Source organism: Podarcis filfolensis (genome assembly GCF_964270895.1).
Source record: "Podarcis filfolensis genome assembly, chromosome: 5".
Lineage (NCBI taxonomy): Eukaryota > Metazoa > Chordata > Lepidosauria > Squamata > Lacertidae > Podarcis > Podarcis filfolensis.
Window position 1 is genome coordinate 71,857,350 of NC_139608.1, and position 14,530 is coordinate 71,871,879.

Consider the following 14,530-nt stretch of genomic DNA (forward strand, 5'->3'; position numbering starts at 1 on the left):
CCCCCCACACACCACAACCATCAAAAATATCCTTCCAGCCACATCAGTTCTGTTGCATCTGTATCATCTGCTAAATGAAAAGTGGATGTCACATTTCAAAGAAGCCTAGATTTTGCAAGGACATGAAATTTGATTTTCTCTGCAGAAAAATGAATTATTACCTGCGCATCATCCACTGACTTAGATTCTGCTCAGACTCTGTATGAAATGACTTGAAACTCCAGCCTCAGAGAACTTTTACAAAACTTCTTAAAATGTATATTTTCTATATTTCCACGGTAGGTGGTGTACATTTCTGTGGGGAGTAGAAGACGGCCTTTGCATTCCAGTGATTGCCCTCTAACCCCATTCCATTGAAATCAATGGTGCTTACTTTCACTGGAACATGCTCAAAATGAGAAATACTGTAATGTATAGGCAGCGTCATGCTCCTTGCTGGTTGCATGGCCCATACTGGTCACAGTCACTGGGCATATAAAAATATACATTTATGTACTTCGTAAAAGCAATAGCAAGAGTCTCTACTCATGCTTGTCCTTCTGGATAAAGAGAATGAATATACTATTCATTTCAGAAATGCAGTCAATTTAAAAGTATTACACTTAGCAAAAAATAAAAATAAAAATAAAATAAACAGTATTGGTGGTTGACTAGCAGGGAGTCTCAAGATTCCTTCAACTAACTATGGTGACTGGCACCTCTCTTTGAGCCATGAAAGTCAATACCTCACTTCTCCTAATTTCCCCCCAGCATGAAACAAAGTTAAGGATCACATCCATTGCTGCACCCTCTTTGTTCTTCTTGCCTCTCCACACATTGGCTTGGCAAAAGGAAATGTGGCCTTCTGGCCCTGCATTAGAGAAATGAATGGCAGGTAACAGAGAGATAGTAGCAGCTAACATAAATTACAGGGCAGCTGCCAGAGGTCCAAAAAAACCCAGTGGTGGATGCCATGAAGCCTCCCTGAGAAAAGGCCAAAGGATGGGAGAGTAAGAAAGACAGTTGAGAGACTTCATCTGTTCTGAGATGCAAAACAACACCTTTTTCATGAAAGTGATGAGCAAGATGTGGGTACAAGAATCAGTGTTTCATTTTCTTCAGACATCATCATCATCATCATTATCATGAAGTCACAATGGCCAGGTTGTCTTCTGCTGATACTTAAGGGAGTATCAGCATGAGGTCACAGAGGTGACTGGCAACAGTGGACAAACACAGTGGCTTTCAGTATCTCTCTCACTGAAACAGGCAGCCGAGTGAGGGCAGGAGAGACCAGGCAGACACCCCATTTACTACAGAGCTTCAACTTACAGTAAATAACACAGGGTGGTTCAGCATCAAATAAAGAAGAGATAATGGTGGCAGGTACAGGAGCGTAAGTACGTAAGAAGAGCCTGCTGGATCAGCCAAAGGACAATCTAGGCCAGCATCCTGTTCTTGCAGTGCCCAGCCAGATGCCTAGAGGAAACCCACAAGCAAGACCCAAGCACAAGATCACTTCCCCCTCCTGCTGTTTCCAGAGACTGTCACTCAGAAGCATTACTGCCTCTGACCATGGAAGCAGAGCACAGCTATCAGGGCCAGAAGCCATTGATAGCTTTAGCCTCTATGAATTTGCCCGATCCTCTTTTGAAGCCATCCAAGTTGGTGGCCATCACTGTCCCCCGGGGGAATGAGTTCTGTAGTATAACTATGCTCTATGTGAAGAAGTACTTTCTTTTATCTGTCCTGGATCTTCCAGCATTCAGCTTTGTTGGATGTCCACAAGTTCAAGTCTTATGAGAGAGGGAGAAAAACTTTTCTCTATCCACTTTCTCCATGCCATGCATAATTAAAAAAAACAAAAAACTTTTATCATGTCTTAATAGAAGATAGATAGGAATCTTGGCCGACCTCCAGATGTAACAGAGCAAGGCACACAGACCATAGTACTACTTCCTCTGTGGTTTTATCAAGATGTTGCTTAGATTGCAGTGTTTGACTTTGATCTTAACCTTCTCCCTGTCACAGGCCATTTGTGTGCATTCTCCTAGCCCAGTAGGATAGACAGTGGTTATGCTAGGATTATTAGACAAGGATAATAAAGGATTTACGTAGGAACTGGGTATAGGGTTGGCACAAGAGTCAATTAAATGTGGCCACTTGACTGCCTGTTACAGTGGTACCTCAGGTTACATATGCTTCAGATTACATACGCTTCAGGTTACAGACTCTGCTAACCCAGAAATAGTACCTCAGGTTAAGAACTTTGCTTCAGGATGAGAACAGAAATCATGCTCCGGTGGCGCGGCGGCAGTGGGAGGCCCCATTAGCTAAAGTGGTGCTTCAGGTTAAGAACAGTTTCAGGTTAAGAACGGACCCCCGGAACGAATTAAGTACTTAACCTGAGGTACCACTGTATTTACCCTGGTCAAATGTTGTCAAATATTCCACAAAGTAAAAAATGTTACTGTGGTTTGAAAGCTGTTTTGAAAAATCATTATGGTGTTATTTGTTAGCAAGAACAGAAATATCACTTGCCTCCTAACCCTAGAGCAGTCGGGGAGGAAACTTGCAGCACATCACAGGTTTTCCTGTTGTTCACCACCTGTGGTAACTTCAGACATCTAACAGGAACAGGGCCAAAAGCAACCTTCAGTGGCAAAGGTGAGTTATTAAGACCACCCATAGTTCCATCTTCTTGCAGTAGGAACCAGAGACTTTCTATGTGACCTCGCTCTGTTACTTGCTTTATTTCTGTTTTGCTTTCTGTTTTTTCTTTTAAAAATGCTGTTATTCGAAGCTACCCCGGTGTTTCAGGATACAGATTTTTGGTCTAGTTCAGACATTATGGCAAGCTATATTTATCATGACCTGTGACAAGAGGGAGAGAATTGGAATGTGGGGGGAAAGGAGAAGGGGGGGGCACAAAAATCTGAGGCACTGCCCTGATGGTCAAACGTATTTCATGGTTTGGCCATGAAACAGGCATGGAGCCAATACTTCATGCACCTCTGCTTTTTATGAATTGCCCTCATTTACATTTTCATCTAAACCCATTTCTACCAGGTTCCCTTACTGACTTCTGTGACAACACACACACAAACAAACTTTTCCTACCTCGAAGTTAGATTTCATTTGCACAGCCATCATAAATTGCTAGCTATTCTGGGCAGGATTGCACAGTTACATTCACTGATGAATAATCATATCCACAAGAGTGGTTTGATTTGCAAAATGAAACTGTCTGCTCTTAGACATTGCATTTATATTTTGACAGTACAAGTCAACACATGGTAAGTTTTGCCAAGTTAAGCAAGGACACAGGTGACATCAGGGCCTGCTTCAGTCAGACTGTTGCCACTGCCACCCTCTGGGTCAACATCACTTCTGCCCTGTGGGAAAGAACACCTGAGGCTGTCTCCTGCTTAGTGGGGCTGGTTGTTTTGTGAGTATGTGGTTTTAAATGCGAACCTAGCTAACACACACTTTCTAAAACAATAGAAGAACAGATACACAGCCATCATTTGGAATTCCTGCTTCTCCAAATGTTGCAATGTAGCTCTCCAGCCAAGTAAGATGTACAAATATGCAGATACTGAGGGAAAGTGATCATAAAAATGCATATGTTGGGGAAAATAATATATAGAATGCATTGCAGGAGGGGAAATTGCTTTGCAAAAAGTATAGTAGGCAAACTTGCGTAAAAACGAGTCTAGTAAGAAACATTGTGTTTTTTATATTTTAATCTGATGTTGCGAACCTCCCTGAGATCTATGCACAAAGGGCAGTATACAAATTTACCGTATTTTTCGCTCGATAACACGCACCTGACCATAACACGCACATCGTTTTTAGAGGAGGAAAACAAGGGAAAAAACATTCTGAATGAAACAGTGGATGTATCATTTTTGTGCTTCATGCTGTGGCCACAGACATGTGATCTGATGGTGAATTTGGGGTGACCCAATGCAAAAATCCTGAGAATCCCTGTGGATCCATGCTTTGTAACCACGTTTTTCCACCATTGCAGCCCCAGGCAACAGTGGGTGTGTGATTTTGGGGGGGGGCAGGCTGTAGCCATGGACATGCTATGTGCTCTGATGGTGAATTTGGGGTGACCCAATGCAAAGATCCTGAGGATCCATGTTTTGTAACCACGTTTTTGCACCATTGCAGCCCCAGGCAACAGTGGGTGCGTGATTTGGGGGGGGCAGGCTGTAGCCATGGACATGCTATGTGATCTGATGGTGAATTTGGGGTGACCCAATGCAAAGATCCTGAGGATCCATGTGGATCCATGCTTTTTAACCACATTTTTGCACCATTGCAGCCCCAGGCAACAGTGTGTGTGTGATTTTTGGGGGGCAGGCTGTAGCCATGGACATGCTATGTGATCTGATGGTGAATTTGGGGTGACCCAATGCAAAGATCCTGAGGATCCATGTGGATCCATGCTTTTTAACCACATTTTAAGTGGGGAAGGAAGGAAAAATACAGAATGGACAAGGAGCACGAGAGGGGTGTGCAGAGAAGCAGCTGGCTAAGAATGCAGGAGAGGGGTATAACGGGAGGGAGGAAAGGAAGGCAAAAGTTTTCCCTCACCTACCCACCCAAGCCAGCCAGCTCTCTCTCTCTCTCTCTCTCTCCTGCATGTTTTCAGCAGCACCGGAGCACAGAGACGACACTCTGCTTGCCTGGAGGGGAGGGGCTTTCCCTGCTCTTTGTTCCGTTTGAGCAAACACAGCAAGGAAACAGAGGAGGGTGGGCAGTAAGACCCTGAGGCAGAATGCAGGAAAGCAGCCACTTCCTCTTTTCAGGTTTCCCTTCTCCGAGACGCGCGATTTGATTTTTGCCTGATTTTTTTTGCCATTTGGCTCCAGGGACCACACATTCGCTCAATAACACGCACAGACATTTCCCCTTCCTTTTTAGGAGAAAAAAATCTGCGTGTTATAGAGGGAAAAATACGGTAATAAACATCAACACTCACATTAAAATGCTGATGAATTTTCCTGAGGACTTCCTCCCAAAATACTTAGGTGGAAATGAGGAGAACTGAACTTAAGAGTAGAAAAATGAGAAACCAAAACTGACAGATCCGCCCAGTCCTAGTTGTTAGACACTTTGTGGACTCTAGCTGAAAAGCAGAGTAGAAATCTACTAACTAAATAAATAACAGCATGAGGCTGAGGCTCCAGGAATCTCCCCATTCAGTTAGTAGCAGATGCAGCCAAGTATGCTTGTGTGTAATAGCAAACATCTTCAGTTTGTTACCCCCAACAAGGCTCTGTAATTTTTAGTACAAATGCAGGTGGAGGCAATCCAATATTTGGTAATGAATATAACACCACACCCTCAGAGTATACCAAAATAAGAGAAAAGTGCCACAACGCACCACAAAATACAATGGGAGTGAAATTATGATGTGTCTGGGGAGCCTGATATTGGAAAATCATTTGCTTTAGCCACTGACAATGTCAGTAATGTGAACGTAGCATAAGCCATAACTGTGGACAAACATATGCATAATTACTCCAATTATAATACACATTCCATAGCCGAAACCTGCTTCTTAATTATTAGATAAATCTAGGCAAGCTGAAAGTACCTACTAGAGCTATTATGAAATGTATGAAGCTGTTCAGTCTGCAACTGCAGTGCTGAATACAAAAAAAGAAAGAAAGAAAGCAATGCTAAGAATGAAATGGTAACTTCAAAACTTTCCAGGTAGACAAAGTGGGGAAAAGGAGGGATTACATCTTCAGGACATTAATACAAGAAAGGAGCTTCTGGACAATGACAATTGCAGAGCTTAAAGTGCATATTTCATGGCAGCCAATGAGGATAGCTTCTGGGGTCCTTTCTAAACTTTTAAGAGTCTACAGAGATTGCTTCTGCAATCAATGTGACTAAATCAAAGCACACTCATAAGAAATTCCTCAATTTATAGCCAAGATAAAGCCAATTGTCTTTGAGAAGCTAAGTGCCATCTGTACTCAGAAGCCCAGAAGTTGTGAAAGTGAAAATCTTTACTATCCGATGGGAAGAGCTTTGCTGCCAATCAATGCATCTACAGCTTCCAACACATATCAAGCTTCAAAGTAAGAGTGCAAATGATAACACTGGGAGCAGTTGGTGGGCTGGGGAAGAAGCACTTACCTGACCTCCCAGAAGAGATAAGGTGGTGGAGAGGGCCATGGGGTGAGAACACACTAGCAGGAGCACTGGACTGGCTCCACTAGGACAGTTGCACTGACCTCACCACCCTCTTGCCCCTGTTGTAAACAAAAACACCCCCCACCCTCTCAGTAAACAGCAGTGACTTACCTGCTACAATGAGGGGGGAAAGTATTTGATCCCCTGCTAAATTTGCTCATTTGCCCTCTGACAAAGAAATGACCAGTCCATAATTTTAATGGTAGGTTTATTGTAGCTGTGAGAGACAGAATAACAACAGGGAAACCCCCAGAAACCCGGAAGACAAAAGTCAGAGATTGATGTGCATTATAATGAGTGAAATAAGTATTTGATCCCTTTGCAAAAGATGACTTAGTACTTTGTGGCAAACCCTTGTTGGCAATTACAGAGGTCAGACGTTTCTTGTAGGTGGCCACCAGGTTTACACACATCTCAGGAGGTATTTTGTCCCACTCCTCTTTGCAGATCCTCTCCAAGTTAGTAAGATTTTGAGGCTGATGTATAGCTACGCAAACCTTCAGCTCCCTCCACAGATTTTCGATGGGATTAAGGTCTGGAGACTGGCTAGGCCACTCCAGGACCTTAATGTGCTTCTTCTTGAGCCACTCCTTTGTTGCCTTGGCCGTGTGTTTTGGGTCATTGTCATGCTGGAATACCCATCCTCAACCCTTTTTCAATGCCCTGGCCGAGGGAAGGAGGTGCTCACCCAAGATTTGACGATACATGGGCCCATCCATCGTCCCTTCGATGCGGTGAAGGTGTCCTGTCCCCTTAGCAGAAAAACACCCCCAAAGCATAATGTACCCCTCCATATTTGACAGTAGGGATGGTGTTCTTGGGGTCGTAGGCAGCATTCCCCCTCCTCTAAACATGGCAAGTTGAATTGATGCCAAAGAGCTCGATTTTGGTCTCATCTGACCACAACACTTTCACCACTTCTCCTCTGGGTCATTCAGATGTGTACTGGCAAACTGCAGATGGGCCTGTACATGTGCTGCCTTGAGCAAGGGGACCTTGCGAGTTCTGCAAGATCTCAGTCCTTCATGGCGTAGTGTGTTACCAACTGTTTTCATGGTGCCCTGAGATCATTGACAAGTTCCCCCCATGTAGTTCTGGGCTGCTTCATCACCATTCTCCTGAACATTGCAACTCCACGAGATGAGATCTTGCATGGAGCCCCAGACCGAGGAAGGTTGACAGTTCTTTTGTGTTTCTTCCATTTGCGAATTATTTGTTGTTGTTGTTGTTTAGTCATTTAGTCGTGTCCAGCTCTTCGTGACCCCATGGACTAGAGCACGCCGGGCACTCCTGTCTTCCACTGCCTCCCGCAGTTTGGTCAAACTCATGTTAGTAGCTTCGATAACACTGTCCAGGCTAAAATATTCCACAAGCTTATAGAGATAACTGTAAATTACTCATGCAAACAACCCAATCCACATACTGCAGGAGGGAACAACATCATCAACAACAACATCAGCAGCAACTACATCAAAACCTTCTTGTGCATTTTGGGCAGGAGAGCAGGTGAGAATTCTTGCTACTAGCATTCTCTCTCTCTCTTTATCTCTCTAAGGTATGTGGAATTCTTGATCTGGAGGAGCATTCAATTATGCAATCTATTGCCCACATTCTCAAGCAGTATGTCCCCAGGAGAGCCATAGCACAAGATTCTTCTGAACTTATAAATCAACACTCAGTGTACAGAGATTCTGATATTACTGTGACGTTTTGATGTGTTTCCAAATATACTTCTGGTATTTTTTTTAATCAAATGCCTCTCTGGGATACTCATTTTAATGAGAAAATTTGTGCTGTATGAATGATTAGCAAAAGCTGAACTAGGAAGCATGCATAGGATTTGTGCTATTTAAAAAAAATAATGATTTTTTTTCTTAAGCTTTCATTTTTCTTTATGAACAACAACAGAGAGAAGTTTCAGGACCATCAATTTTGAACACTCTGGGTCAGGCCCTGACATTTGGTAACTGCTGTGGAAATCTGTGGGAGCCAAAAAAGACTTGCATTTTCATTACAGAAAGAGCTTTCAGCCCAGTACCTCATCCATTCTAGTGATGGAGAACAGTTGATGCTCTGAACTGAAAACAAAGGAAAACACATATCCAACTGACTTCTCATGGTGCCCTGTGACAGTCTTGAATAAGTCCCGTGTAGTGCTCCTCTGAGCACAGTGATCTTAAAGGTGTACTGAGGGGGTGCAGCAGACACCACCAACCCCAAGATGGAAAGTTCTAAACTGGTAAGACAGACTCCTCTAGAGGGAGGTTTCAATGTAGCAGCCAGCCATATTGGATTAGCATTTGGCCTTGCCCTTGAAGTTTAGCTTCAGTAACTTCCCATTGGTCAAATATGTCTAAGCTGGCCTTTTAAGACTAAAAGAGGAGGCCTGTTGGATCAGACCAAATGGACCTGGATGCCTTTAAATGGTGAGCAGACCAATTCAAGGCATACTAAATTACCATTAGTAATGGCTACTAATCTTAATGGCTGTATGCTACTACCTCCAGTATGCCTCTGAACAGCACTTGGTAGGGAAGAACAGTGGGGAATGGGTTCTGTGCTGGTCCTTCTTTTGGGCTTACTATACCCTCTGCTTGGCCATTTTGGGAAGCCAGGTGCTGAACCAAATAGTTCTTTGCATATACTTTATGGCTTGCCTTGTGATGTAATTTTGATATTACAGCTTGTTTGTAAAATCATTTATGAGCAAAATTCCAATAATCTGTTTTTCCTGGGATGCCATAAAGGATCACATTATAGAAAGGACAGTTTTCCTTGGGAAACATCCCCAAGTCAATAAGCTCAAAGGCGAGTTATGCTGAGAAAGCTTCATCTACAGCACGACAATACTTTAGTTTCATCATCACTATAACCAGTGCTTTTTTTCTTCATGGTGAGTGCTGGCACCTTTTTTACTATATATATATAAAGCACTGCCTAATATATAAAGCACTGCCTAAACCTCTAATTTACATTAGGCTCCGCTACTAATATACACATTTTGGTGTGCAATTTGGACTGTCTACAATACAGTGGTACCTCGGGTTATTATTTTTTAAAAAATAATTGTTATTGAATGATTTTATGTTACAAAAAACAATACAGCCATACTACCACTAAATATAATTAAGAAATAAAAATTACATACATCGATATTTAGTTTGTTATTTGTTATTTACCGTCTTATTTCCTCCCAAACATTGCATACAACAACACACATATGTGCAGACACCCGCACACCTACACCCGCACACAAAATGATAATAATGAAAGTAAATATTTCCCCCCCTTTTATCTTCCAAAATCTTTTCTTCAACTTTGACTTCCTGTCAAGTCCCTTTGCATATATTTTATCTTACTTTGAACGTACACAAAACAATAAACCTTTCTATATAATTTTTCTAATACATTCTGAAAACATAATAAATCCTTAATTGTTGTCCACCTCCTTTTAGTTCCTTTATCACTCGAATGCTAGCATGGAGTCAAAACTATTATTGTATTTTTGAACATATCTTCTATAACCATCCCATTTTTCCGCAAATTTTTGCTTTGAGTTTCCTCTGAGTTTACTAGTCAGTTGAGCCGTCTCCATCAATTCCTGTAATTTGATTTGCCAGTCTGTTATTTTTGGAGCCTCGTGATCTTTCCATCTCTTGGCCACTCTTGGGTTACATACGCTTCAGGTTACATACGCTTCAGGTTACAGATTCAGCTAACCCAGAAATAGTACCTCGGGTTAAGAACTTTGCTTCAGGATGAGAACAGAAATAGTGCTCCAGTGGCGCGGCAGCAGCAGGAGGCCCCATTAGCTAAACCAGTGCTTCAGGTTAAGAACAGTTTCAGCTTAAGAACGGACCTCCGGAATGAATTAAGTACTTAACCCGAGTTACCACTGTACACATTTTGGGGGAGCAATTTCCCCTCATAGAATGCATTTTGTATATTATTGTCCCTAACACACACATTTATATGCACAGTTTGCATTGCAAAATTTGGAAAAGTGCAAATTTCAAAGGACAGCTGTTTTTCAGTTTGCATATTTTTCGGACAGTGAACATTAAGTAGGTTTACCTTTAAATGCGAACTGAATAGAATTTCTCCTGCACTCCCTCTACTTGCCAATGTTCAGTTAATCCTGCAATGAGAAAAAAAGGAAACAAATCAATGGTCGGTGCTTAGCTAGCTTTTCTTTTCTCAAGACCAGGAACAAGGAAGTTAGTTAATGCAGACAGTGTTAATTAAAGTACAAATAGAACTTGCTACTAAAGATTCCGTTTAGAAGAATTTCTCAGTATAGGGCATTAAAGCATGTGATCATGTTCTTGTTTAAGGAAGAGATATTCTGAAAATACGGATTGTTTTAGCCTCTGCATATTTGTTTTAGGAACATCCAGGAACTTAATGGATTATTCATGGAAAGGGAATTGCAGGGTTTTCAGCTAGTCAAATAGTTTATGAGCAGGACCACCATAAACTCCAGTTCATCTTCTAGTCGAGTGAGAAGATTTCATTCTGGCACCAATCTACAAACACTCAGTGTACCCTCTCATTCAAAGTGTCACCCTAACCTTCAAGCACGGATGGGGAACCTCTCACCCTCCAGGTGTTGTTGGGCTATAAGTCCCATCGTCCCTGTTCTTTGGCCATGCTGGCTGTCACTGTTGGAAGTTAGAGTCCATCAATATCTGTTTCCCCATCCCTGCCTTAGAAGTTGGCTATACTATGGGATGCAATTCAAGTACATGGCTGGAGTACATAGGTAGATTCCCATCGCTTGTAGCTGTTTGTACCCCATTCCCAAGAAATCCAGGGAAGTCTGGAAATGACTGCAGTCACTGTCTTCTGTCTAGCACCTCATCCTGATCTTCTTCCATACTCAAAGAGTTAGGGGCACCTAATTTCTCCTAAACTATGGCAGTTTATACATTCCTACTGAGCATAAAATTAAAATGCTTGAGGAGATGGATCTTTGCACACTCTGATATGAACTAATCCGATCTCCCATATTCACATGTTATCCTCCAGATTCCCCCTTTGTGAATGTTCCAATTAAGATCTCACCTCTAAAGACATTTACAAATGTGTATTTTGAGAGAAGCTACATTCAGAAAAATATTCTGAAATAAATGTTAGCAAGCATTTGTTTAAATATGTACTTCATTCATTTTTTAAAAAAAACAACAACCACAGTTTAATGTAGAAATAGGATGAAGTAGAAGCAGACTGGTTCACTTTCCTGCTGCGATCTCCTTTCCACATAGTGATCCCAAGTCCTTACTCAGCAATGGGCAATTAGTGTGTTCTGCTGTGGCTATTCCAACATTTGATGTCTGATTTTAGTGTTGCTCATTGACACAAGACCTTGTGGTAGGCCAAGTTTGGCAGGATAAAACCCATAACATCTTAGAACAACTCTTTTCCCCAGGACCCTGACTCATTACTCGTTTACTTGAGGTATTCTCTGCTGCTCTCATTGCACACATCATGGCAGTAAGCTTGTCCTGTTTAGACAGTAATTATCCAGCTGGAAAGCTGTGTGAAGCTGCTTTCCTTTTCGCAAGTTTGTGCAATGTGAGAGCCATATGACTTTCCTTGGAGAACTCATTAAAGATACAGAGCAAAGCAGCCTCATAATCATCTAAGAACCTAGCATTAACCTCAGTACACACCTGTGATGTGTAGGTGAATGAGGCCTTAGAAAAACATCTTGAAAGGGAAAAGGACATTGGGTGTCCTTAAAGGGCCGAGCTAAACTTTACAGAGAGACACATGCAACTATATCATTTCTCAGCTTGCCATTTATCACCTTCAAACAGCCCTCCTCTACTGGAGTTCCAAAACACATGTTGGTCCCTTTAGGGACTCTGACTTGGGAAAAAGCTGCTGGGGAGGGATTTGGAGCATGAAAACAATTGAAAGGGAAAAGTGTTAAGCACCCCTCCCTCTCCATCATTTATCCTACCTGAAAGCAGCCTTTCCTATTTAAAAAGGGCAGTTGGGATATGGTTATGTGCATCTGTGGACAATGGCTAGTTTGGCCTTTCTTCACAAGGAGTTTTCACTTATTTTCTTAAGAACATAAAGGTTGGCTTAAAGGTTAAATCACTTCACTGTTTCTACTTTAGACAAAGCACTTGTATTTCTGCAATCCTCATTTCACCCGCAGCTTAAATAATTTAACGTAAGAACTGTTTACTTTATTTCATTTCATTTGGAAATCCAATAGCATTGCAAGCACACTGTAAATTAGACTGCAGTCATTAAAAGGACAGGTCAAAGACAGATTGGCAATAAAATCAAAACATATAGTCATATTACAGTAATAATAGAAGTATTAGAACTGTCTGACACAGGATAATTAATACCAATTTTGGCTTGCACAATTTTATGTGCCTGATGTTAACACCATCAAACAACAAACACATCAAGAATTAAGTGATGGACTACCACTGCAATGTTTGAGATTTAATTTCTGGAACACTACAGATTATGTGGTGCAAAATCCAGCAGCTATCTAGAAATGGCACATCCTCTGCATTACAGCAGCTTGCTTTCTAACATTTCCCTAGATATCAGTTCAGACTGAAGATACGAAATCTGGAAACCTGAATGGGCACCAATGCCAATTTGAGATCCCTTTAATATTCTTCTGGTTTTTGCTATTAAGATTTAGGAAGTGGTGGGTGTAGTCATATGCCTGTGAATTTTTGCATTTATTTATCACACGTCAGTGAGCTCAGGACTACATACCCTGGTTCTATCCTCCTATATCCTGACAAGCACAATTACCCTATGTGGTAAGTTAGGGGGAAGAGAGGGCGCCTTTCCAAGGTAAGCACCATGCTTGAGTGGGAATTTGAACCCAGATCTCATCAATCCAAGTATGACACTTGTTTTACTACACCACTTTTTCTTTTTCTTTTTTGCTGATTTGTACAGATATTAATTGGTTGCTTTGTCATTTCTTCTCCTCCCGCCCTCCCAAGTGTAAATGCATCATCCTGCAACGGAGCAGTTGTCATGCACAGAATTAGGACAGAGGTAGCATGGCAGGACTGGGGATAGCTAATCTGAACAGGAAGCTAGAAGCATTTCAGGCTCTGCAACCTACATGGGCAGAACCTAATCTCCATAGCTCTTGACATCGGGACTGCAAGCAGCAAGCAACAGATCAAGCAAAGTGACCATCGAACACCGTGTACCGCTGCCTCTTTACTTATAGCAGGGGTGGCTACCCTGTGGCCTTCCAAATGTCGTTGAACTACAACTCTCATAATCCCTAACTATTGGTTATCTTCACTGGGGCTGATAGCTGTCCAACTATCTTGTGAGCCACAGGTTGACCACTCCATGCCCTATGGGATCTCAGAGAAAATCTTTGATTTCAAGGAACTCTTGAGTAAATATGTCTTGTACTGTATATATATATACGTCTTTTAAAACCTCAGGGCCAATGACTCCAATAACCTTGCCTAACTGCCTGTTTCAGCTTTTAAAGTGGCAGATGCCTAATTCTACAATATTCACACTGTATATTTTGTACATCATTATGAAGAACTGACTACAAAAAAGGGAAATGAACATCAGCCCCAAATTAACTGCTTCCCAATACAATGTAGATACTACTCCATTCTCCGGCATGTGCAATTCATATTTCATCTGTAAGGATGCTGTGTTTTGGAACTGAAGGAAAATTAAGAAAGAAAAAATTGCTTTTATTGGGTAGTACTTGTCTGCTGGAAGAGAAAGAGGAGGTGGGGGAGGGAGAGAATGCTGTATGGAAAAATGGAACAGTCTGTGTATGTGTCTGAATGATTCCAGAGGAAGTTGCCTCAAGGAGGCAGGAATGATTACTTCTAAGTTTTCACTTAAAGAAGAAAATGACATCAAAGGCCAACACAAAGCAGCATGCGCACACATTGCAGAACAAAAAGATTTCAGACTACCACTGCGAGAAACTCTCAGTTTCTTTGGCAGAACTGCCCTGGGAACAGAGCACAACCCTGTCACCTCAGGGATATCTCTAGCTAACCTCTAGCTCAAACCTTGGTGGCAGGAGTCAAACAACACAAGCACTTTGATTTCATGTGATGTGAGGTAGACACCATGCAGGCACTACTGATCAACTATCGGACTTCTGGGAGGCTTTACTTAGGAGTTTAGCATTTTGCACCCATATATAATTAAATTTATATCATGAAAACAACAGAAATATAAATATTGGCTCATGAGCAGCCTTCCACTGTCAGTACTGCGCCACACTATTTTCTTCATCTTCTGTAAACACCACACTCGTCTTTGAATATCACACCACTTTCTTTTCTTTCTT

The 14,530-nt window shown here is 41.8% G+C and overlaps 1 protein-coding gene and 1 long non-coding RNA gene across 5 annotated transcripts in view; one reads left to right on the forward strand and one right to left on the reverse strand.

Moving 5' to 3' along the window:
• Window positions 1–14,530, reverse strand: part of LOC310762875 — a 602,857-nt gene that overhangs the window by 379,503 nt on the left and 208,824 nt on the right. Inside the window, exon 6 of the long non-coding RNA XR_014548259.1 lies at window positions 10,273–10,336. This is a non-coding gene — a long non-coding RNA (uncharacterized lncRNA). The remainder of the gene's footprint in view (window positions 1–10,272; window positions 10,337–14,530) is intronic.
• LOC310762871 (uncharacterized protein) lies at window positions 1,115–13,595 on the forward strand. 4 transcript variants are annotated; one of them, XM_083614532.1, is made up of 5 exons: window positions 1,115–1,375; window positions 2,534–2,646; window positions 5,933–6,083; window positions 7,627–7,704; window positions 13,188–13,595. In XM_083614532.1, exons 1-5 carry the CDS (start codon window positions 1,356–1,358, stop codon window positions 13,264–13,266), a joined length of 441 nt encoding a protein of 146 aa, XP_083470658.1. In that variant the 5' UTR covers window positions 1,115–1,355; the 3' UTR covers window positions 13,267–13,595. The 4 variants fall into 4 exon arrangements, 3 of the variants coding, with proteins under 3 accessions (XP_083470658.1, XP_083470660.1, XP_083470659.1); XM_083614533.1 differs by lacking the exon at window positions 13,188–13,595 and adding an exon at window positions 8,107–8,755 and having other exon boundaries at window positions 1,116–1,375; XR_014548223.1 differs by having other exon boundaries at window positions 1,118–1,375; window positions 2,539–2,646.

Coding starts and splice junctions, on each gene's coding strand:
- LOC310762871 (XM_083614532.1), top strand. CDS start 1,356: ATGGTGGCAGGTACAGGAGC. Junction 2,647..5,932: donor AGCAACCTTCAGTGGCAAAG/GTGAGTTATTAA, acceptor CTCAATTTATAG/CCAAGATAAAGCCAATTGTC. Junction 7,705..13,187: donor CATTTTGGGCAGGAGAGCAG/GTGAGAATTCTT, acceptor CGCCCTCCCAAG/TGTAAATGCATCATCCTGCA.